The 23,486-nt window shown below is 41.8% G+C and overlaps 1 protein-coding gene across 1 annotated transcript in view; it reads left to right on the forward strand.

Moving 5' to 3' along the window:
- Positions 1-23,486, forward strand: part of VPS13C (vacuolar protein sorting 13 homolog C) — a 222,088-nt gene that overhangs the window by 11,979 nt on the left and 186,623 nt on the right. The window contains exons 2-6 of the mRNA XM_060174401.1: positions 6,557-6,600; positions 11,833-11,875; positions 15,490-15,585; positions 17,991-18,092; positions 20,311-20,373. Of these exons, the coding sequence (XP_060030384.1) occupies positions 6,557-6,600; positions 11,833-11,875; positions 15,490-15,585; positions 17,991-18,092; positions 20,311-20,373 (348 nt within the window). The remainder of the gene's footprint in view (positions 1-6,556; positions 6,601-11,832; positions 11,876-15,489; positions 15,586-17,990; positions 18,093-20,310; positions 20,374-23,486) is intronic.

The raw sequence follows: 23,486 nt of genomic DNA on the forward strand, positions 1-23,486 counted from the left end.
GAGAAATGGAGAGAGGAAGGGAAGACAGAGACAGGGAGAGAAAGACAGACACCTGCAGACCTGCTTCACCACCTATGAAGCGACTCCCCTGCAGGTGAGGAGCCGGGGGCTCAAACCGGGATCCTTAACACCGGTCCTTGTGCTTTGTGCCCTGTACGCTTAACCCGTTGCGCCACTGCCTGACTCCCTGGTGGCCTTCTTTCCATCTTCCCTTCTGTCTTGATTTTTCTGTCTGCATCTACTCAATAAATAAATAAGATATTTATGCATCATTTAAGCAGAATCTCTGGCATTGGTAGGCTAGACAGTGAGTCCTCACATCTCTGTGTGGCAGAAAAAATTACACAGTTGCTTGAAAGTGTTATTTTTTAGGTAGTGTCTTTGCTTTGTAACAGCACAGACATTTCTGGACTGGCTGATGAATGAATGAATGAACGAAAAAATGAATGTGCCTTTACCCTGGAGTTAATCTGGAATATGCTGAAGTCCCTTCCCTTTCCTTTGTGTTAAGGCAGTGGCTCCTCCTTTAGTGCAAACAACCTGTACATCATACCATATCACTTTCACTTCCTCCTGTTTACCCTTTGTGAGATAACCCTCGTGGCTTCAAGAGAGGAAGTATGCATTTGTCTGTTAGACTGACGGCAGAAATAGATTCCTTTGAACTGTGTTTGTAGGTCAGGTAAGGCTTAGATAGAGCAAGATTTTAAGTCAAATTTTGCAGTCATACTGACATAAGAATCAGCAGTTTTGTTTGTTTCCCCACTTGTCATTACAGTAATTCTTTTAACATGAAAGTAACATTTATTTATTTTTAATTTTTTAATATATTTATTTATTCCCTTTCGTTGCCCTTGCTGTTTTATTGTTGTAGTTCTTATTGTTGTTGTTACTGATGTCATTGTTGTTGGATAGAACAGAGAAGAATGGAGAGAGGAGGGGAAGACAGAGAGGGGGAGAGAAAGATAGACACCTGCAGACCTGCTTCACCGCCTGTGAAGCGACTCCCCTGCAGGTGGGGAGCTGGGGGCTCAAACCGGGATCCTTAACACTGGTCCTTGCGCTTTGCGCCACCTGCTCTTAACCTGCTGCCACCCGAGTCCCACATTTATTTATTTGACACTACAGAGAGAAAGTGAGAGGAGAAGGGAAGGGAGAGAGAGACAAAGAGAGACACCTCCAGCCTTGCATCACGTTGTCAAATCGTCAAGTTTCTCCTCTACAGGTGGGGACCAGGGCTTGAACCTGGGTCCTTGCGCACTATAACTTGCTCCATCAGGTGTACCACTTCCTGTCTCTTTAACATAAAAACCCATCCTTAATCCTGCCTTCTAGCAAGCCCTTCCTCTTTGTCTTGAAGACTTTCTAGTCTTACCTGCTCATTTCTGTTGAAACCATCTTTAGGATTTCGGAGTCCCAGGCACGAGATTGTCTTTGCATAACCACTGTGCCGTATACCCCGCCTGTCTTTAGGTTTTCACACCTTACATACCACCTACTGCTCCATTAAACTCAAGTATGGGAGACAGGCGCTGGTCAGCCTGGTTAAGGGCACACTTTACAGTGTGCGAGAACCCAGGGTTCCCACCTGCTGGGGGGAAGCTTCACTAGCGGTCAAGAAGGGTTCCAGGTGTTCCTCTCTACCTTCCCCATCCCTCTCAATTTCTCTCTGTCTCGAACCAATAATCAGTCAATCAATCAATCAATCAATCAATCAAAATTTAAAGAGAGAGAGTGCCAGTACCACTGCAGTTAAAACATTCAGCTTCTTCTAAAAGGCTTTTTTGCCCCCAGGGTTATCACTGGGGCTGGGTGCCTGCACTACGAATCCACTGCTCCTGGAGGCCAGTTTCTCCTCTTTCGTTGCCCTTGTGTTTATCATTGTTGTTGGATAGGGCAGAGAGAAATTGAGAGAGGAGGAAGAGACAGAGGGGGAGAGAAAGACAGACACCTGCAGACCTGCTGCACCGCTTGTGAAACGACTCCCCTGCAGGTGGGGAACCAGGGGCTTGAACCGGGATCCTTACGCTGGGCCTTGCGCTTTGGGCCTTATGTGCTTAACCCACCGCGCTAATGCCTGGCCCCCACATTTTTTTTTTTTTTTTTTACACACCTTATTTTAACATTCAGGCCTTGTCTTTTTTTTTTTTAAAGCTTGGTCTCATAGTTGAGTAACTTGGGCAGAACAGTTAGAATTGAGCAGCAGGCACGCAAGTCTCCATATGGGCCTCAGATCTGGTCAGACGTGTTTACTTCAAGTAAGCTCTGTCTCTCCTGTTGCCTAGACTAGAGTTCACAGGTATATTCTTTTATTTTATTTATTTTTACCAGAGCACTGAGCAGCTCTGGCTTATGGTAGTGCTGAGATTGAACCTGGGACTTCGAAGCCTCAGGCATGAGCGTCTCTTGCATAACCATTATGCTATCTACCCCTACCCTAATTTTTTTTTTTTAATAATTCATCTGAAAGAACTAAACTTAGGACAGTTTTTCCTATTTTTGTATGTGTTCTCAACTATTTTTTCTTTTTTTTTTGTACTCGCCATTGTCCATGCCTTTCTTTCTTATAGAGACAGAAATGGAGAGAAAGTCAGCTGCAGCCCTGCTCCACCATTTGTGAAGCTTCCCCCGTGCAGGTGGGGACAGGGGCTTGAGCCTACTCCTGGTGCTTGGTGATGTGTACACTTGGCTGGTTGCCCCACTGGTGTGATTTATTTATTATTTTTTATTTCAACTTCATTCCCTGCTATAGCAATTTTTAACACTTTTTATTATGGAATATTAAAAAATAAATAAATAAAAGGGCTTGGGGCCAGGCTACCATGCTGTGTTACCCAGGTTTGAGCCCCTGCTCTCCCGACCTGTAAGGGGTATCTTCGCACGATGAAGCAGGTCTGCAGGCGTCTCTCTGCCTTTCACCCACTCTGTCTCCTCCCCTCTCAATTTCTTGGTCCTATTAAATTAAAAAAAAAAAAAAAAAGGAACAATGACTGTGTGGAGCGATGGGTGGATTCCTTTTGCAGTCATAAAGCCCCCAGCAGAAACCGTGATGGCAAAAAGCAAAAACAAAACAAACAAACAAACAAAAACAAACAAGCAAAACTTCTGCATAGAAACTTTTTCAATGTTGAAATAGCCGCCCTGATCACCGTAAGGTGTCTAGCCTTACAGCTTGTGTTCTGTTGTGTGCCGATTTCGTTTTTATTTTATTCATTCTTTATTTGTTTTCTTTAGGATTTCCTCTTAAAATATTTTATTTATTTAGATAGAGACAGAGAAAAGTCAAGGAGGAGTGGGGAACTCTAGAGGGAGAGAGACAAAGAGATACCTGCAACGCTGCTTCACCACTTATGACACTTCCTCCCTGTAGGTGGGAACCGGGTGGGGGCTTGAACCTGGGTCCTCTGTGCTCGACCTGGTCTGCCACCTCTTGGCCTATATTCTTCTTAAACTGTATCAATCTGGGAAAACTTTAGTATATATTTAGTTTAAAATTTTGTGAACACTTTGCTGTATATATCAACATTCACCCCCCTCCGCCTATGTAACAAACTGTATTGATGCATTACGAGCTGTCTGAACTTTCATCCTGAATATTTTAACTCTTCAGGCTGATTCTTTCCCTTCTCTACCTCGCTTTCATCCTCCTCCTTTCTCTTCCTTTCATCTGCCCATTCTATTTTTAAAAAATAATTATTATTAAATGTGAGAGAGAAGCGGTAACCAGAACACCGTTCTGCTCTGGCATATACATTGTTGGAGACCAAACCCATGTAAATCCTGTCTGTGCTCACTGAGCCACCACCCCCCTCCGTCCATCAATCCATCCGTCCATCCATCCATTCATCCGTCCATTCTTCACGTTCTTCTAACCAGTTTTGCAATATCTTTTTTGGCCTCACTGGGGTTTGGTGCCTGCACTATGAATTCACTGCTCCTGTGGCCATTGTTTAAAAAAATTTTTTGCATAGATCAGAGAGAAATTGAGAGGGGAGGGCAAAATAGAGAGGGAGAAACTTGCAGACCTGCTTCACCACTTGTGGAGTGTCCCCCTACAGGTGGGAAGCCAGGGGCTCAAACCGGATCCTTGCTCAGGTCCTTATACTTTGTACTATGTGTGATTAACCCGGTGCAACACTGCCTGGCCCCCGGTTTGCAATCTGTTTTTTAAAAAATATTTATTTATTCCCTTTTTTTTGCCCTTGTTGTTTTATTATTGTAGTTATTGTTGTTGTTATTGATGTCACCGTTGTTGGATAAGACAGAGAAATGGAGAGAGGAGGGGAAGACAGAGAGGGGGAGAGAAAGCTACTCCCCTGCAGGTGGGGAGCCGGGGCTTGAACCAGGATCCTTACGCGTCACCTGTGCTTAACCCGCTGCTCTACGGCCCGACTCCCTGCAATATCTTTACAGCCAAATCATATTCCTTTATTAGGACAATAGAGCAAAATGGCTCTAAAGTACAGCCTTGATCCTGTACACATTTCCTTTCGGCCGTGGCTAGTCTCAGCACATTATCCGACAACCTCTGGTTTGCCTGACAAGCTTTCTCTCCCTATCTGCTATCGATTTCTCACTCCTTTGAGCTAGCCCACGCCACACATTATTTCTAAGCCTTCTCTTACTCACAGGCCTGTTTGCCCTTTTTTCTTACCCACCCTGTAAACATTTCTTTGGCCTCCTGCTTAAGCTGGAATGCAGAGCTCTTGATCTCCCTCTGAAGAGATAGGTATTTCCTTCCTTCTTTTTGTGTACTCTTCTGTGTGCCGGTTGACAGGAGATGCACAAAACTTTAGATGTTTAATCTTCCTGCTCGTCTGCGAGCTACTCAGTAATCACTTCTTCCCAGTACCTAACTTAATAGCAGGTGCTTAAAATGTACCTGTTTCTATAAATCTGAGACCTGAAGAAACACAAAGCACTAAAAATGACAAAACAGACCGAAGTAGGCTTTCCAGTTCACTTTAAAATACTCTGAAGGAAAAGTTGCTTGGTTGAGTTGTGTATCAACAGACAGAGAGACTCAGTCTTCACAATCCAAGTCTTAGGTGATTATGCTGAACAGAATAAGTAAAGAGATGAAGGACAACTACCAGCTGTGGCATTTAGAGATCTGATTTACATGAACTTACCCAAAGCAAAACAAATCCAAGTAAATTGGAAATAAGCAAACTGTATGTAAGATTCCTGAGAACCTTGGTGGTTATCTTTAGGAGGTGGGTGGGTGTGGACACAGCATTGGTGGTGGGTGTGATGTGGAGCTCTACATTGTACTGTTCCAATCTGGTAACATACTATTAATAATAAGGAAAATTATAAAAATGAAAAAGAAATTTAAGCCTTGTAATAGTATCATTATGACCTTGATTCTTTATAATGTAACATCGGGACAGATTTAAGAAAAAAATGGATCAACGAGGAAACCACAAATGGTCATCATTAGATAAGTAAGATTTTTGGTGTTTAAGAAAGAACACTGACACTGCTACTACTACTACTGACGGCAGAATTAAAGAGGAATTACTTACGGCAGAATTAAAGAGCAATTACTGACAGCAGAATTAAGGAGGAAGCTTGGGTCTGTCCTGGTAGTCATCACCTGTATCACTATTAGTATTTTGACTTAATCTTTCTGAGTGATGGAGATTTTCTTTGGTTTTAGATTTCATTTTTTAAAATATATTTCATTTTAATGAGGGAATGATACATAGAAAGAGACAGAGAGAGAGAGAGAGAGAGAGAGAGAGAGAGAGGGAGAGATATCCATTCAGGCTCATGGAGGTGCTAGGAATTGAACTTGGGACCTCAGAGCTTCAGATATGAAAATCATTTGCATAACCATTATGCTGTCTTTCCAGTCCATGGTTTTAGATTTATTTTGTCTGTTGTTGAGGGCTCCAAATTCTTGTTCATGTATTTAATATGTTCACTAATTTGTTTTACCTTTTTTTTTTTTTTTGCATTGGGCTAACCTAAAGTGTGCTACACTAATGTTTGTAGTGTTGCTACACTAATGTTTAATATGTGAGTGCATTTATACACATAGATTTGTAGAGAATCCAGAGAGACAGAGAGAGAGAGAGGAAGAAAGAGGCCATGCAACTAAAATTTCCTCCAGTGTGGTGGAGGTTAGGCTCAAATGTGGGTTCCACACCTGACAAAGCTTGTATTATCCAAGAAAGGTTTTTGCTGGGCTAAAAAGATTTACTGTGTGTGTGTGTCTGTGTTTGTGAGAGAGAGAGGAGAGAGAGAGAGAGAGAGAGAGAGAGAGAGAGAGGTAGATGGGGGGGCAGAGATAGACTACAGTATACGTGGAATTATGATGCTGTGGATTGAATTTGAAGCTGGGGACCTCCTACCTACAAGCCATGCACTCCTCCCATTGAACACGTTCTGTGCCCTGAGTGAGGGTCACCTCTTGAGTTCTTGAACTCTTCTTTGTCCACGCAGTTTTGTTTTATCACTTAGCACTGTGTTGTTACGTTTGGCACTGTGTTGTAATAGTTTATCACCAGGCAGCATATTCACACTTCCCTCTTTTTCTTTTCTGTTAAAGGAAATGTGGCCTTAGATAATCTACAGATAAAAGAAAACGCACTGGTAAGTTTTAAAACTGAGTTGATAACTGTTAGGTATAAGCTCTTAGAAACACTTGGTTACTAGGTATAAGGTGCTAGGCACCAAATAAAGTACTTGAACCACTCAAAGAAGTAGTTTACTTGCTTAACTATTTGCAGTAGGAAAGTTTGTGATTAAAGGTTTAGAAATCGTTGAGAATTTTTTTTTTCTGTGATGATCACAATAATATATATGTTTTGAAAGTGGAATGTTTTCTTCCCCAATTTGACTGTACAGTTGTTTTTTGCCTGTACATTTTTGTGGACACCGTGTCATTTACATTTGATTTAAAAAAACCAGTACTGCCCCTAAATCTGGCCCTGACAGGTTTGCTTGTATTCTGCTGGCCTTACTTTGAGTTTATGATGCAGCTCTCTAAGAATGAGATTGTTCTTTTTTTTTCTTTTTTTTTTTTGCCTCCAGGGTTATTGCTGGGGCTCAGTGCCTGCACTAGAATGCTCCTGGAGGCCATTTCCCCCCCCCCTTTGTTACCCTTGCTATTTATCATTGTTATTGTTGTTGCTGCCATCATTGTTGGATAGGACAGAGAGAAATGTAGAGAGGAGGGGAAGACAGAGAGGGGGAGAGAAAGACAGACACCTGCAGACCTGCTTCACCACTGGTGAAGCGATCTCCTGCATGTGGGGAGCTGGGGGCTTGAACCGGGATCCTTACGCTGGTCCTTGCACTCCCCGCTATGTGTGCTTAACCTGCTGTGCTACCTACCACCCAATCTCCCAAGATTATTTTTTAGTTAATAGTTCAAGGGCTGGGCAGTGGCACACCCAGTAATGAATGTTACCTTGAGCAAGGACCTGGATTCCCACCTGCGGTAGGGAAGCTTCTTGAGCTGTGAAGCAGGTCTGCAGGTATTCTTTTTTTCTTTCTCCCTGTCTATCTCTCCCTCCTCTCTCAATTTCTCTCTGTCCTGTCAGATAAATTAAAATTAAAAGTGAAAGAATGGCCACTGGGGCCAGTGGATTTGATGTGCAGGCACTGAAGCCCAACCATAACACTGGTGGCAATCAAGAATAAATAGCTGGCAGGCGGTAGCGCAGCGGGTTAAGCACCTGCAGTGCGAAGCTCAAGGACCTGCGCGAGGATCCGGGTTCGAGCCCCTGGCTCCCTACCTGCAGGGGGGTGGCTTCACAAGCGGTGAAGCAGGTCTGCAGGTGTCTGTCTTTCTCTCCCCTTCCTCGCTCCATTTCTCTGTCCTATCCAACAACAACGACAGCAGCACAAGAACAACAATAATAGCAACAACAACAATGGAAAAAAAATAGCCTCCAGGAGCAGTGGATTCCTAGTGCAGGCACTGAGCCCCAGTGATAACCCTGAGGCCAAAAAAAAAAAGAATACATAAATAAATATTAGTAATTCAGATTTCCAGGTACAATCTGCAGTGTGTTTTGTTTCCTTCAGTTGGGTTTCCACTAATGAATAATGTATAATTAGGGAGAGACTTGGGCATAGAATGCTCCCTTGAGTGGGCACAGGGGAACGGTGTTTGGATATTCAAGAGCCTAGGAGGAGAACTTTGCTATAAGGAGTGAGAGGAGATTCTGTTATAACGCAGTCAGCTTGGCCTTGGCGGGGCAAGCGGGGTGGGGAGTAGAACTGAGTGCCACCTTTTACCAGCTGTGAACGTACAGCAAATTTCTCAATTTCTTTTGAGTTTCAGTTTAATCATTTTAATTTTTAAATTTATTTTTATTTTCTATTTAAAATTATTAATTAATTTATTACTTTTTATAATAGAACATTCTTTTTAAAAAATGTTATTTTATTTATTTTTATTTTTTTTCTTTTTGCTGCCCTTGTTGTTTATTGTCGTTGTTGTTATTGCTGTCATTGTTGTTGGATAGGACAGAGAGAAATGGAGAGAGGAGGGGAAGACAGAGAGGAGGAGAGAAAGACAGACACCTGCAGACCTGCTTCACCGCCTGTGAAGCGACTCCCCTGCAGAGGGGGAGCCGGGGGTTGGAGCCCGGATCCTTATGCTGGTCCTTGCACTAATTAATTTCTAATGAGCTCTTGAAGAAGGTGGTGCCAGGATTGAGTCTATCTCCTCTCAGGCTATACACTTGGCTACTCACACAGACTGAGTTGTCTCCCTCTATTATTATTATTACTATTATTATTATTATTAGCCTCCAGGGTTCTCTCTGAGGCTAGATGCCTGCACTATGAATCTCCGGCTCCTGCCTGCCATTTTTTCCATTTTGTTGGATAGACCAGAGAGAAATAGAAAAGGGAGGAGGAGATAGGGAGAGAGAAAGAGAGACTGCTGCAGACCTCCTTCCCCGCTTGTGAAGCGACCCCCTTGCAGGATGGGAAGCTGAGGATTCGAACCGGCAACCTTGCACGGGTCCTTGCGTTTCGTACTAGGTGTGCTTAACCTGGTGCGCCACCGCCCGTCCCCCTTATTTTTAATTAAAAAAAAAAATATTCGCTAGTTTCTTGAGTGAGAGAGATCAGCACATCATTCAGTCATGTCCCATGTTGTGTGTGGAACCCCGGGCCCCGTGCATGTAAAGCTGTGTTCTACCTGCGTCACGGCCTCCCAGGGACCGGCGGAAGGATCCCGGTTCGAACCCCCGGCTCCCCACCTGCAGGAGGCTCGCTTCACAAGCGAAGAAGCAGGTCTGCAGGTGTCTGTCTTTCTCTCCCCCTCTCCATCTTCCCCTCCTCTCTCCATTGCTCTCTGTCCTATCCAACAACAAGACAGCAATAATAACAACAATAATAACTACAACAATAAAACAACAAGGGCGACATAAGGGGAATAAATAAATATAAAAAATACTGTAGAACTATCAAGTACCTCTGTTTTTAAATATTTAATTGAGATATATATTGGCTACAGAGAGAAATTGAGAGGGGAGGGGGAGCTAGGGAGAGAGACAGACACCTGCAGCCTGGCTTCAGCACTCACAAAGCTTTCCCCCTGCAGGTAGAGACCGGGGCCATGTGTTAATCCCATGTTATATGGTGTGTATATATATGTATATAACACATGACCGTTATACCATGTATGTGCACTTAACTGCATGTGGCACTGCCCAGTTCTCCCCACGCCTTTTGCGGGAGGGGGTTGGGGGGAGGGGGGAGTAGCTTTTATAAGATGGAAGTAGAGCCTGGAACCAGCAAAGTAGCTCACCCGGATAGTGTGCTTTGTCATGTGGGAGACTCAAGTTCAAGCCCAACCACTGCCACATTAAGGAAGCTCTAGTCTGCAGTCTCCATCAAAATAAAAAGTAACTAAATACTTGTCTAGGAATGAGTTCTCTAGGTTTGCTCTCTGTGAAAAGTGATTTCCAGTGGCCAGGCGGTGGCGCACCTGGTTAAGCTTACACAGGACAGTGCGCAAGGACCCGGGTTCAAGCTCGTGGTCCCCACCTGCAAGGGGGAAAGCTTCAGGAGTGGTGCAGCAGAGCTGCGGGTGTCTCTCTGTCTCTCTCCCTCTCTATCTCCCCCTCCCATCTCAATTTCTCTGCCTCTATCCAATTATAAATAAAAAAAAATTAAATTAAAAAGTGACTTTAAAGAATCAAAAGGAGTAACAGGCTGCACTGTGGTAAGTCTGTGGTTTCTAGCTTGTCTCTTGCTTCAGTGGAAACCCGGGTACTTCTCTCCCCACACCTGTGAGGGGAAAACTCCTTTGTTTTCTTCCCATCAGTGAGGATGCTTTTTGTTTGGTCGGGGGAAAAAAAAAAGCCTTTGAACCAAAGTTACTTATTAGCATTTTATATAGTTTCTGTTTATGTCAGATGCTTGGGTAATTAGATGACAGGCCCAGTTAGTTGTTTCAGTTTATTATTACCTCAGATGCTGTACTTTGAGTTGCCAGACTTTCACAGTATTCTTGGGTATCAAGGTATAATTATCAAAAAATGCCTGTTCTGACTGATTGGGTTTTCAAGAGTTCTTAAGACTGAAACGATACTTGTATCACTCGTTGCTGAGCACTGTAAATAAAGATATGCTTTGAACCTTGCAGTAATTTGGCGTCTAGAAAAGTGAAAATGTGTGTTGTTACTGACTAATGCTTGCCAGTAACATATGAGAAGTACATGCTAATTTGCTAAGTGGATTAGCCTTTTCATTCCAGGTCCTTTTATGTATTCATTTACTAAATATGTTAATTGAGGGGTAACTGTTGGGAGCCAGGTGGTAGTGCGTCTGGTACACACATTGCAGTGCATAAGGACCCAGGTTCAAGCCCCAGGTCCCCACCTCTCAATTTCTCTTTATCTCTCTCCAATAATAAATAAATAAAATTAAAATTAAAAAGGGGGCCAGGTGGTAGTGCACTGGGTTAAGCACATATGACACAAGCACAAGGACCAGCTTAAGGATCCCAGTTTGAGCCCCTGGCTCCCCACCTGCAGGGGAGTCACTTCACAGGTGGTGAGGCAGGTCTGCAGGTGTCTGTCTTTCTCTCCTCTCTGTCTTCCCCTCCTCTCTCCATTTCTCTCTCCTATCTAACAACAGCAATAACAATAACAAGGGGAACAAAAATGGGAAAAATGGCGTCCAGAAGCACAGGATTCGTAGTGCAGGCACCGAGCCCCAGTGATAACCCAGGAGGGAAAAAAAAATTAAAGAAAGAAAGGTAATTGTTAATTGTTTTCAATTTACTTATGAGAAAAGATTTTTCTTTTCCTATCCTAGGTTTTTTTTTTTCTTCAATATATAGGCATTATCTATCCATTACTTATATTTACTTATATTTATTTTATTTAACTACAAATTCTTTCCATTGTAACTCTTCATAATTTTGCTTCTCTTATGAATTCTTTATTATTATTTTTTTTGACTTCAGGGTTATCACTGGGGCTTGGTGTCAGCAATATATAAATCTACTGCTCCTGGCAGCCATTTCCTCCTTTTTATTGGATAGGACAGAGAGAAATTGAGAGAGGGGGAGGTGGAGATAGAGAGGCAGAGAAAAAGACACCTGCAGACCTGCTTCACTGCTCATTAAGATTCCCCACTGCAGGGAGGGGTGGGGCTTGAACCTGAACTCTTCAATCAAGGTTCAGATGAATCAAAGCTCTTTTTGCCTCTAGCTGTGAAACATGCCTTTCATAAGTTACCCAAATATAAAACATTTGTTTAATGTTGTTTTCTTAGAGGTGATTGTATTTTGAAATGTTGATTTTCAAGGGACTTAATTTATGACCTGCTTTAATTTCTCTCTACTTTCTGAAGAGTGAATTGGATGTACCTTTCAAAGTCAAGGCTGGCCAAATTGGTAAGTACCTCGCTTCTCATTTGAATTGTTCTAAGTCCTTTCCAGTTTATTTTATTTTATTTTATTTTTCTGTTATTTAATCTAAAACACTTTTTTTTTTAGCTTGGATAAAAATGTGAGAGGTTTTTAGCATGTGTTGTCTAGATCTTTTTTTTTTAAGTTTTGAGTCGAATGTTTATATAATAGATCCATTATAGTTTTTGATGGGTAGAAAATGGGAGGTATTAGAACTGCAGTGTCACTCTTCAGACCTTTGCTCCACTTTACGAAAGATGTGTCTTTGTTTTAAATTTGATATTTAAATTCTGTCTTTTTTATTTTATTTACTTATTTTCCCTTTTGTTGCCCTCACTGTCTTTTTTTAATTGTTGTTGTAGTTATTTGTTGTTATTGATGGCATCCTTGTTGGATAGGACAGAGAAATGGAGAGAGTAGGGGAAGACAGAGAGGGGGAGAGAAAGACAGACACCTACAGACCTGCTTCACCGCCTGTGAAGTGACTCCCCTGCAGGTGGGGAACCGGGGGCTCGAACTGGGATCCTTAAGCTGGTCCTTGTGCTTTGCGCCAAGTGCGCTTAACCCGCTGAGCTACCACCCAGCTCCCTTAAAGTTTGTCTTATTGGATAGAGACAGCCAGATAGCTAGAGGGGAGGAAGAGATACAGAGGAAGAGAGACAGATACCTGCAGCCCTGCTTCACCAATCGTGAAGCTTTGCCTCTGCAGGTAGGACTTGGTAGCTTGAACCTGGGTCTTTGCACATTTCAATGTGTGCATTCAACCAGGAGCTCCAGCACCTGGCCCCAAAGTTTGTCATTTTTTTTTTAATGTGATGCAATATAATCTGCAGGCTCTAGCACATAAGTTTAAATGTAGCTATGTCTCTTAGGCTTTGTTCAACCCCTTTCACTTGGTATATTAAGCAGAATGTGGTGTGCGAGATAATGGTTTGCTATGTAGAAATTCTTTTTTTTTAATTTGTTTATGATTGGATAGAGACAGAGAGAAATTGAGAGAGATTGGGGATATAGACAGGGAGAGAGACAAGAGAGACTCCTGTGGCTCTGTTTTACCACTCGTGAAACTTTCCCCCTGAAGATGTGGACCAGGGATTGAACCCGGGTCTTTGAGCACTATGATATATGGCCCTTTTTTTAAAAAAAAAATTTATTTATTTCCTTTTGTTGCCCTTGTTGTTTTATTGTTGTTACTGATGTTGTTGTTGTTGGATAGGACAAAGAGAAATGGAGAGAGGAGGGGAAGACAGAGAGGGGGAGAGAAAGACAGACACCTGCAGACCTGCTTCACCTCTTATGAAACAACTCTCCTGTAGGTGGGGAGCCGGGGGCTCGAACTGGGATTTTTACGCCTGTCCTTGCGCTTTGTGCCACCTGCGCTCAACTGGCTGTGCTACTCCCGATATATGAGATCTTAACCAGGTGTGCCCCCACCTGGTCCCAGAAGTTTTTGCGGAAAACACCTTCACTAAGACCCGGACATATTCTGACTTTAGAATCTTCATACAAGCCAACATCCTTCCCCTCATCTCCATCACCCTCCTCTTTCACCATCATCCCTTTTCACTGATTGGAGTTAGGAAAGGTTTTGTGTTTTCTTTCTTTTTTTTTAACTTTATTTATTTCTTTATTTCCTTTTTGTCGCCCTTGTTGTTTATTGTCATTGTTGTTGTTATTGCTGTCGCCGTTGTTGGATAGGACAGAGAGAAATGGAGAGAGGAGGGGAAGACAGAGAAGGGGAGAGAAAGACAGACACCTGCAGACCTGCTTCGCCGCCTGTGAAGCGACTCCCCTGCAGGTGGGGAGCTGGGGGCTCGAACCAGGATCCTTAGGCCGGTCCTTGTGCTTTGCGCCACATGCGCTTAACCCACTGTGCCACCGCCCGACCCCCCAGGTTTTGTGTTTTTCAACTCTAGCGTCTTTCAGCAATTGCCTGGCTAACTGTTTGGATCTTCCTTTCATGGTGGGTGTTCCTTTTAACATAAAGTAACATTGTCATTTTTTGTCTCCTGAAGCAGGAAGAATTTCCTTAGATTGAAAGTGCCCTAGAGCAGGTGCTGTCAGTGTTTGGTTTGTATGTGAGACTGGTTCTGTGTGAGGTGGTGATATTCAGTGGTACTGCTCATCAAAACCCTAGAGTGACATACGGTATGCCCATTCCTTCATTCTTTCACAGCCATATTAGACACAAGACTGTGAAGTAGCTGTGTAGAGAGGCAATGATGAATGTGCTGTCTCTGTTCTCAGCAAAGTTATGAAGATCTAGTTTAGGACCTAGTTTTGAAACGACGTTTCCAGAGTGTTCTGTCAGTCAAATCTGACTACGGAAAGTTTACATTACTCCTTGAGCTTATCGTTGCAACTAGATAGATATTTTAGAAGAGGCTTTTGCTAATGATTCAAAACTTGTTATTTTATTCTTAAGGTTTTATTTTTTTAATTTTTAATTTTTTTAATTTTTATTTTCTGGATAGAGACAGTCAGAAATTGAGAGGGAAGGGGGTGATAGAGAGGGTGAGAGACAGAGAGACACCTGCAGCCCTGCTTCACCACTTGTGAAGCTTTCCCCCTACAGGTGGGGGCCAGGAGCTCAAACCTGGGTCCTTGCGCTCTGTAACATGTGCACTCAACCAGGTGCGCCACCACCTAACCCCTTTAAAAATTTTTTTTATTTTTATCCCTTTTTTGATGCCTTTGTTGTTTTATTGTTGTAGTTATTGTTGTTTTTAATATTGTCATTATTGGATACAACAGAGAGAAATGGAGAGAGGAGGGGAAGACAGAGGAGGGGAGAGAAAGACAGACACCTGCAGACCTGCTTCACCACTTTGAAGTGACTCCCCTGCAGATGGGGAGCCGGGGGCTTGAACTGGGATCCTTACGACGGCCTTTGTGCTTTGTGCCACCTGCGCTTAACCCGCTGCGCTATTGCCCAACTCCCAAGCTTTTATTTTTATAGGATTGTCTTTTTTTTAAAATTTATTTATGTTTAAAAATGTACTGACAAGTTCCTCTGGTAACCCAAAAGAGGTGAAGGAGAAAGCAGTTGCTTCACCACCCAGATAATGGATTTGTTTACGAGTTTCAAGGCTTCACGTGATATAATAAAACCAGGAAAATTTTCTTAAAAAAAGGAAATGTCTTTACAAGCTTCAGTGTTGGAAGTTTTATTTCTATTTCTGAGAAAAATCTCTTTATGTGTGATTTTTATTTATTTATTTATTTTTCCAGAGCACTACTCAGCTCTGGCTTATGGTGGTGCGGGGGATTGAACCTGGAACTTGACGAAGCCTCAGGCATGAGAGTCTGTTTGCATAACCATTATGCTATCTACCCCTCCTGCCCTATTTTTTAAATTTAAAAAAAATTTTAAACTTATGTGCCCCAGGCACAGAACAGCTCTGGCCACTCATCCAGGAATTCAAGTTAGGATGAACAAAGGACTATCTGAGACGCCAGCACCAACAAAGTGTCTCTTTGCCCAGTGCCAGGGGCTACTCTGTATGATTTTGCTAACTTTTTCTCTCAATGGGAAGTGAGAAATGTGTATCTGAGGAACAGTCAAATAAGAATTTAAGGTTGAAATCATTTCTTCGTAGATAAGTTAACTTTGAAGATTCCGTGGAAGAACCTCTATGGAGAAGCAGTCGTCGCCACCCTGGAGGGCTTATACCTGCTTGTTGTCCCTGGAGCAAGTATGTTGTCTGAGGCGACAGCCATTTCTGTACTCACTTTGCATTGATTCCGTTAATTACCTGGGTTAAGTTATCAGGTTGTTGGAAAAGTATGTTTTTTATGCTTTTCTTTTATTTTGCCTCCAGGGTTATCACTGGGGCTTGGTGCCTGCACTATGAATCCACTGCTCCTGGAGGCCATTTTTCCCATTTTATTGCCCTTGTTGTTGTGCTTGTTATAGCTGTTATTATTGTCATTCTTATTGTTGTTGTTGGATAGGACAGAGAGAAATGGAGAGAGGAGGGGGAAGACAGACGGGGAGAGAAAGACAGACACCTGCAGAACCTGCCTCACTGCCTGTGAAGCGACTCCCCTGCAGGTGGGGAGCTGGGGGCTCAAACCAGGATCCTTATGCCGACCCTTGCGTTTTGCACCATGTGTGCTTAACCCGCTGCACTACCGCCCAGCTCCCTTTTTTATACTTTTCTGTGCAAAAACGCATCATGACTTTTCCAACAGCCCAGTAATTCAGTGAGATAAAAAGGAAATGAGGTGACATGCCCACATGCTCATCATTTTACACAGCACAGGTAGACTGCCACCTTTAATCAGGATATTTTAAGTTATTGTTGAAAAACATAATTTAAACCAGTGTTCGGTTTGTTTTCTCTGAATAATTATGTTGCATCTAAGACTTCCTATCAAATTGAGAATTCCTCGGCAGATTTATTTTTGTGGAGTTAGGCATAAAAAAATTGTCTTGATGTGTCAGTCTGCAGAATTCAGTCTCAAAAAAGGGTTTATTGAAAAGTTAACTCCTTGTTGATGTTTTGTATTTGGCCATTTTTTCAGTGTATGATGAGACACACTTTTCTGTAACTATTGAAGCATAGTATCCTTTAATTCATTGAACGTATTTATTATTTTTAAAAAAATTTCTTTATTGACATCAATAACAACAACAATAAAAAACAAGGGCAACAAAAGGGAGAATAAATAAATATTAAAAGAAATTTTTTACTGGGGAATTAATGATTTATAGTTGAAAGAAAAATACAGTCATTTGTACATGCATAACATTTCCCAGTTTTCTCCATAACAGTTCAACCCCCACCAGGTCCTCCTCTGCCTGTGTATTGAACATACTTATAATGGAGACTTTGACACCAAAAAATTTGACATCTGGTTCCTCAAAAAGTATTTTCCCCTATTTTGCTACTTCTGATTTTGAGTGAATAGATTCAAAAAACTAAAAATTAGGTAATTTTAAAATTATTTCTTTTAAAAAAATATTATTGGAATAGAGACAGAGAGAAATTGAAAGGGGAGGGAGAGGTATAGAGGGAGAGAGACAGAGTGACACCTGCAGCCCTGCTTCATCATTCGTGAAGCTTTCTCCCAGCAGTTGAGGACCAGGGATTTGAACCCGAGTCTTTGCGCCCTGTAATGTGTGCTCGTAACCAGGTGCATCCCCCCAGTATTTTAAGTAGTTTTTTTTTTAAAGAGGTATCTTCCATAATTAATGTTTTTTCAGCTGTAAAACAATATGACATTAAGAAAAGTTTAGGGAAAAATTACTTATAATTTCTGGAATACAATGTAAATAACACTTTTAGTCTTTTATATTTTATGTTTTTTTTCCAGTAGGCATACTTGAGTAGATTTGACTGTATTTAACATCACAAAAACAATAATGGCCTCACTTTTGCTTAATTACATGTATATTTTTTGGTGGTTCACAGTTTTCATAAAGAAAATCAGAAATTGGAAAGGTTCTCTGGTATTCCATTAAGGGATAGCTTCTGTTTTTCATTATTATTCTATTTTTATTATATTTATGACAGTAAGTATTACAAACATGTCCTTTAATAGATCTTGTTTTATTCATAAGTGGTTCGTTTCTTTAGGGTATATTATTAGAAATGATTACTAAATAAACATGCACATATGTTTTCTGATATTAAATATCTATTCTTGAATTACATTCTGAAAATCTTTCTGTCAATCTGCTTAGTACCAGCTGGTACTGGAATTATATATCCTTTTTGAACTTACTGAAGGAGTTACCACTTACATTCAGTAACTGAAATATTCTGATGTATTTTCTGCCTTTTCTCTGTTCCTTCCTTTTACTTTAGAATCAACTTTTCCACCCCACTTATCCTGATTCACACCTTCTTTTCCCCTTTCTTTGTGACAATAAACCATGCAAATAAATAGGAAAAACAAAAAAATATATCTTCTTTTTTTTTCAGTAAAACATCTAGAGAATGCACTTGCCTTTTGACTTAGGCAAATTACATTTTATGTAATTTAAAATGTAATAATAATAATAATAATAATACATAAAACATACAGTCACGATGAAGCTGAAATGTTCTATTCACTAATTATATTTCTTTATCTGATAACTGTTTATTTTCAGGCATTAAATATGATGCTGAAAAAGAAGAAAAATCCTTGCAAGATATTAAACAAAAAGAGCTCTCTCGGATTGAAGAAGCCCTTCAAAAAGCAGCAGAGAAAGGTACAATAAGCTAATGTTTTAGATAATCTTGGATACATTTTAGTTATATTTAATGCGCTGTGAAGAGGATGCTTCTATAAGCCTTCCGCAGCTGCAGCTTTACAGAGAAAACTCCCTTTTAAAGTCACATCTTAAAAGTGTTTGATTATAAACATTTTAAAAGATTTGTGTTTAGGAGTCACTACCTTTTACTGTGGTTGTTTTATTTCACTACCAATTTAAATTTCCCACTTCCTAACCAGCCAGTTTCAGTGAGCTACTTCTGATGGATGATTTCCCAAAGTCTTGAAGCTCTTAGAGACTTGTTTGTGTTTGCCAAAGGTTAAATTTTCTCTGTGTGCATATTCATATAGGGAAATAATGTTTTGAAGAATGGTGCTAGAATTCTTTTCGCAGCTAGATATTTTTGTTGTTTAGGATAGTTAAAAACTGCTCTTGATTCTTTAGAGTTCATCACTTTAGACATCTGCCTCAAATTTTAATGTCTTGTTCACATTTAAAATAAACCTGGCATCTATTTTGAGTTGCATATAGGGTAGGAGTAAGGATGCAAGAAACCTAGTTAAGTGATGAGGTGATATGTGCCTTATTTTATTTTATTTTTTTCCAAATCTAGTTTGTATCTCTCTTTGAAGTGAAACTGACCCCAGTAACTGTTTTGACTTGAGAATGACTGACTTCTTATAACATTTGTATACCATTTGGTGTCTCACTTTATATATTTCTGTAATGAAAGATGATACTAGAAATAGCGGATATGCTAAGGTAGTTCTTTTTTGCTCCACCACCTGGCCCCTTCGAAGAAATTTTGGTGCTGTGATATCTTTCCTTTTTTTTCTATCTCCACCTCTCTTTCTGTACTAAAAAGTGAACTGGAATGGTGAGGCTCTAGTGATGAGCCAAAGGGGGAAAAAGAAGGAAGGAAGGAAGGAAGGAAGGAAGGAAGGAAGGGAGGGAGGGAGGGAGGGAGGGAGGGAGGGAGGGAGGGAGGGAGGTCTGGTACCTGGAAGGGAGGTACCATCATCTGGTATCTGGAAAGGAGGGAAGGAGGGAGGCAGGGAGGGAGGGAAAGAATGAAGCTGATTGGTGTACTACACCAAAGTAAAAGACTCAGGAGTGGGGGAAGGGTTCAGGTCCTGGAACATGATGGCAGAGGAGGACCTAGCGGGGGTTGTATTGTTATGTGGAAATGTTATACATGTACAAACTATTGTATTTTGCTGTCGACTGTAAACCATTAATCTCCCAATAAAGAAAAAAAAAAAAAAAGAATGAAGCTGAAAGCTGAAGAAGTTAATGCTTGCTCAACACAGCTAGAAACTCCAGAGCGTGGTCCCGGAGGTGGCACAGTGGATAAGGCACTGGACTCTCAAGCATGAGGTCCTGAGTTCGATCCTCGGCAGCACATGTACCAGAATGATGTCTGGTTCTTTCTCTCTCTCTCTCTCTTATCATATCTCATGAATTAATAAATAAAAATAAAATGTTAAAGAAAAAAAAGAAAAAAAACTCCGGAGCTAGAATTTGAACCCACTCTGACCCTAGATCTATACTCTTACCTCTCTGTGAGAGTATAGTTTTCTTTTCTCTCTCTCTCTCTCTCTTTCTCTCTCTCTCTCTCTCTCAGTAGTCAAAGAGGAAGACATGTTTAGCGCTGTGATTTAGAGGTGCACTTGCAAAGGTGTCAAGGCTGCATCTGGGGCCTGCTGTTGTCATCAGAAGCAGGTAGTAATGACTCAGACAGTTATAGCAAAAGGGACAAATAGATTCATGCTACCTGATCCTAAAAATCGTGTAAATAGATCACAGCAGCATTTAATTCTGAAAATGCTCAGCAGAAAGAAAACCCAAGCCCTGGACTTCAGCTCTATTTGGACATTTAACAAAAGAAATAAATAAATAAAATCTCCATGAGACTTGAGCTGTGATGGATAGTGGTTGGTCTCACTTACTTTGAAAGCATTAACTGGTGCAACTTGCATTACTAAGAATTTCTGTTCAGTTTGACAAAGATGAAGCCTTCATATGGAAAGAATGCAAACACCCTCACTGAGACTATTCCCCCAGAGAGAAGCAACTTGGGCGACACCAAGCTTTCAGCACTGTCTTGTTGCACAGTGTCTAATCCTTTGAGTGAATCTGGGCTCCTGTTTTCTAACATGTGGAATTAAAGGCATCTCTTAAATGCATTTTGCTTACGGCTGCCTTGCGGACGCAGGCGCACACTCAGGGGACTTCATTTGTGGCTTGGAAGGCTTTGTCTACAGGGACGTCAAGCCCGGTGCGTATGCAGCATGGTTACTGGCCCTCAGCTTTGCGAGCTCTGCATTCTTGTCTGTTCTTGTGGCTGTTACTGGAGTCCCTCTGCTGGTGTGTTGCCACTTCAGAAAATATGGAAATGTCATTCCTGGTCCTCCACCCCCTCCCGCCCACCATCATTTCTGTTTCCCTGCCTTCTGCAACCATTCCTTCCTTCCCTGAATTGTCTGTATCACGTGATGAGCCTTGTGCGGCAGCATGGCTAGTCTTCCTGGTGTAAGAAGAAGCTCTTTCATGCTCAGGGACCCAGCTCAAGCCCGAGGTCCCCACCCACAGTGAGGGAGTGTCATGAGTGGTGAAGCAGTGCCGCAAGTGTCTCTCTCTCTCTCCCTCTCTGTCTTCCTCTTCCCTCTTAGTTTCTCTCGGTTTCTATCCAAAATATCTATTTAAAAAAACACCAAAAAAAAAAAAAAAACATAAAAAGGGAAGAAACTCTTTGTTCCAAAAAACAAAAGAGTTTAGGTGGCTCTCGACCCCCCTTTTTTTAACTTTTTAAATATTTTATTTATTTTCCTTTTTGTTATTTTTGTTGTTGTGGTTATTGTTGTTATTGATGTCGTTGTTGTCGGATAGGACAGAGAGAAATGGAGAGCGGAGGGGAAGACAGAGGGGGAGAGAAAGATAGACATCTGCAGACCTGTTTCACCACCTGTGAAGCGACTCCCCTGCTGGGAGCCAGGCTGGGGAGCTGGGCGCTCAAACCGAGGTCTTTACTTCGGTCCTCGCACCTTGCGCCACATGCGCTTAACCCGCTGCGCTACCACCCAACCCCCTCGACCCCTTTTTTGACTTTATTTTTGTGGCATTGTTGCTTCTCAGTGAAGCTGTTCTTTCCTATCATGGTGCCTCTCAGACATAGAAAGCGCTGAAAATAGATCACTGTTTTTGGAGCACTTCTCTGCCTTTCTTCTCACATCCTGCCTGACAGCTTGACCCCCATAGCAACTCCTGAGCCACTCTGGACTGCCATCCAGAGTAGGGAAAGGAAGTTTTAGTCTCACAAGAGGTAAAGCTCAAGGCTGACTCTTCTGGATTTGCAAAAACATTATTTTGTGTCCTAGGGAGTCTTAGCCATTTATCATTCTTTAAAAATTTATTGTTTTTTAAAGTTTACTGTTTACTGGGTTGAGACAGAGAAATTGAGAGGGGAGAGGGAGACACAGAGAAGGGAAGAGAGAGAGATAACAGCAGCCCTGCTTGACCACTCCTGAAGATTCCCCTCCTGCAGGTGGAGATTGGGCGTCTAAGCCTGGCTCCTTGCACACTGTAACACATGCACCACCACCCATGCCCCTTTATCATTCTTTAAAACGTGAACTTTCTAATATTCTAACTGACTTGATTAAAATATGTATTTATTTATGCGAGAGAACTGGAAAGGGGAGACCAAGAGCCCTGCTTGGCTCTGGCATAAGGTGGTACTGGGGATTGAACCTGTTCTCACTGGGGCCTCAGGCATGCAAATTGGTGCTCTGACAAACTTAGCTGACTCCACTGCCCAATAATTGGATCTGCCAAACTATGTATTGCTACGGTTTTTTAGGAACTCATTCTGTGGAACGTAGTTGCTCTTGAAACCTTTAATTAAATGGCAAATGGGCTCTGTACCTCAAAATCTAGACTGTAAACTGAACCAGTTTGGTACAGTGTGCATTGTAATAGAATGACTTCTTCCAAAAGCATTTTCCCACCCCCCCTTAGTGACAGAAAACTGACAGCACTGTCTAGGTTTCAGGCGAGTAGCTTCTCACCTTGATGTCAGTCTAGCTCACAGCACGCCCACCACCACACGCCCAGCTCCAGCTACCACCAGGCAGTCAGCCCCCTCCCCTGCTTTGTTCCCATCTCAGGAATCACCATTCTCTTGCCAGATGAAGGCTCAGCTTTTGTTTTGCTTGTTTCTTTCTTTCCTACCAGTGAGTGAAATCATAAAGTCTTTGTCTTGTTCTCCTTCTGAATCATTTTGCATGATATCATTCTGTCAAATTCCATCCCGTTATTGCAAGTAGCAGGATTTCATCACCTTTTTTTTTTTTAGTCAGTGAGTATTCCATTGTGTCTATGTGACACATCTTTTTCTAACCTTAATAGACTTGCTTCTGCAGCTAGAAACCACTTTCATATATAGGTGCATTCTGACAAGTAGGAGAATTGAATGAAACGGTTTCTTTACTAAGTATGGCTGACTGTTACTTTGTCTCATAGTGATTTAACTAGAACGGATAGCCTGGTGAGACTCCAGACTTAACTGTTGACTTTTGTACACGATGATTGAGCTAGCTTCTGTAGTCAGCCACTGGGCAGTGTTTGTTAATCCCACCAAGAGTCACCTGCCTCCAAGGCACAAGTGAATTTCAATGGTCCATTCATCCCTCCAATAAAGCCTCTGGGCAGCTTGTTGAAAAAATAAGACAATATCAGGTGGAGGTCATAATAAGTTTTTTGTTGTTATAAATTCCCTTTAAAAATGAAATTTTCATGCTCTTGCAGCAAAAAAAAAAAATCAATAAAACAAAAACCAAAACAAAACAAAAGCCAACCCTGGTATAATGCAAAACAAAGCATCAGTTTCATTTAAGAATGTCTTTCACTTAAATGACTGTCCCTTCCTGGCTACATGTTTCTTTAATAATTCATGTGATCAGAAAGCACAAAGCACTTCTGTAGGCTGAAGTAGCATGATGGTCGCAGGGAAAAGCATTTGTACAGCTGTTAGGATTGCCAGCCGAACAAGTCACTTTTTTTCACAGAAAAACATTTTCAGTGACGTGTGGCAGAATATTATGTAGATGTTTGTGTCTGGAGGACACTGTCGCAAGAATCTGAGAAAAAAAAAGTTTACCAGTATTTATTTATAATAGTTATTGATTTACTATTGGATAGAATCAGGGAGAAAGGGAGTCCGGCGGTAGCGCTGCGGGTTAAGTGCACATGGCGCAAAGCACAAGGACCGGCGTAAGGAACCCGGTTCGAGCCCCCCGGGTCCCCACCTGCAGGGGAGTCGCTTCATAGGTGGTGAAGCAGGTCTGTTGGTGTCTGTCTTTCTCTCCCCCTCTCTGTCTCCCCCTCTCCATT

Source organism: Erinaceus europaeus, chromosome 16, assembly GCF_950295315.1.
Source record: "Erinaceus europaeus chromosome 16, mEriEur2.1, whole genome shotgun sequence".
Lineage (NCBI taxonomy): Eukaryota > Metazoa > Chordata > Mammalia > Eulipotyphla > Erinaceidae > Erinaceus > Erinaceus europaeus.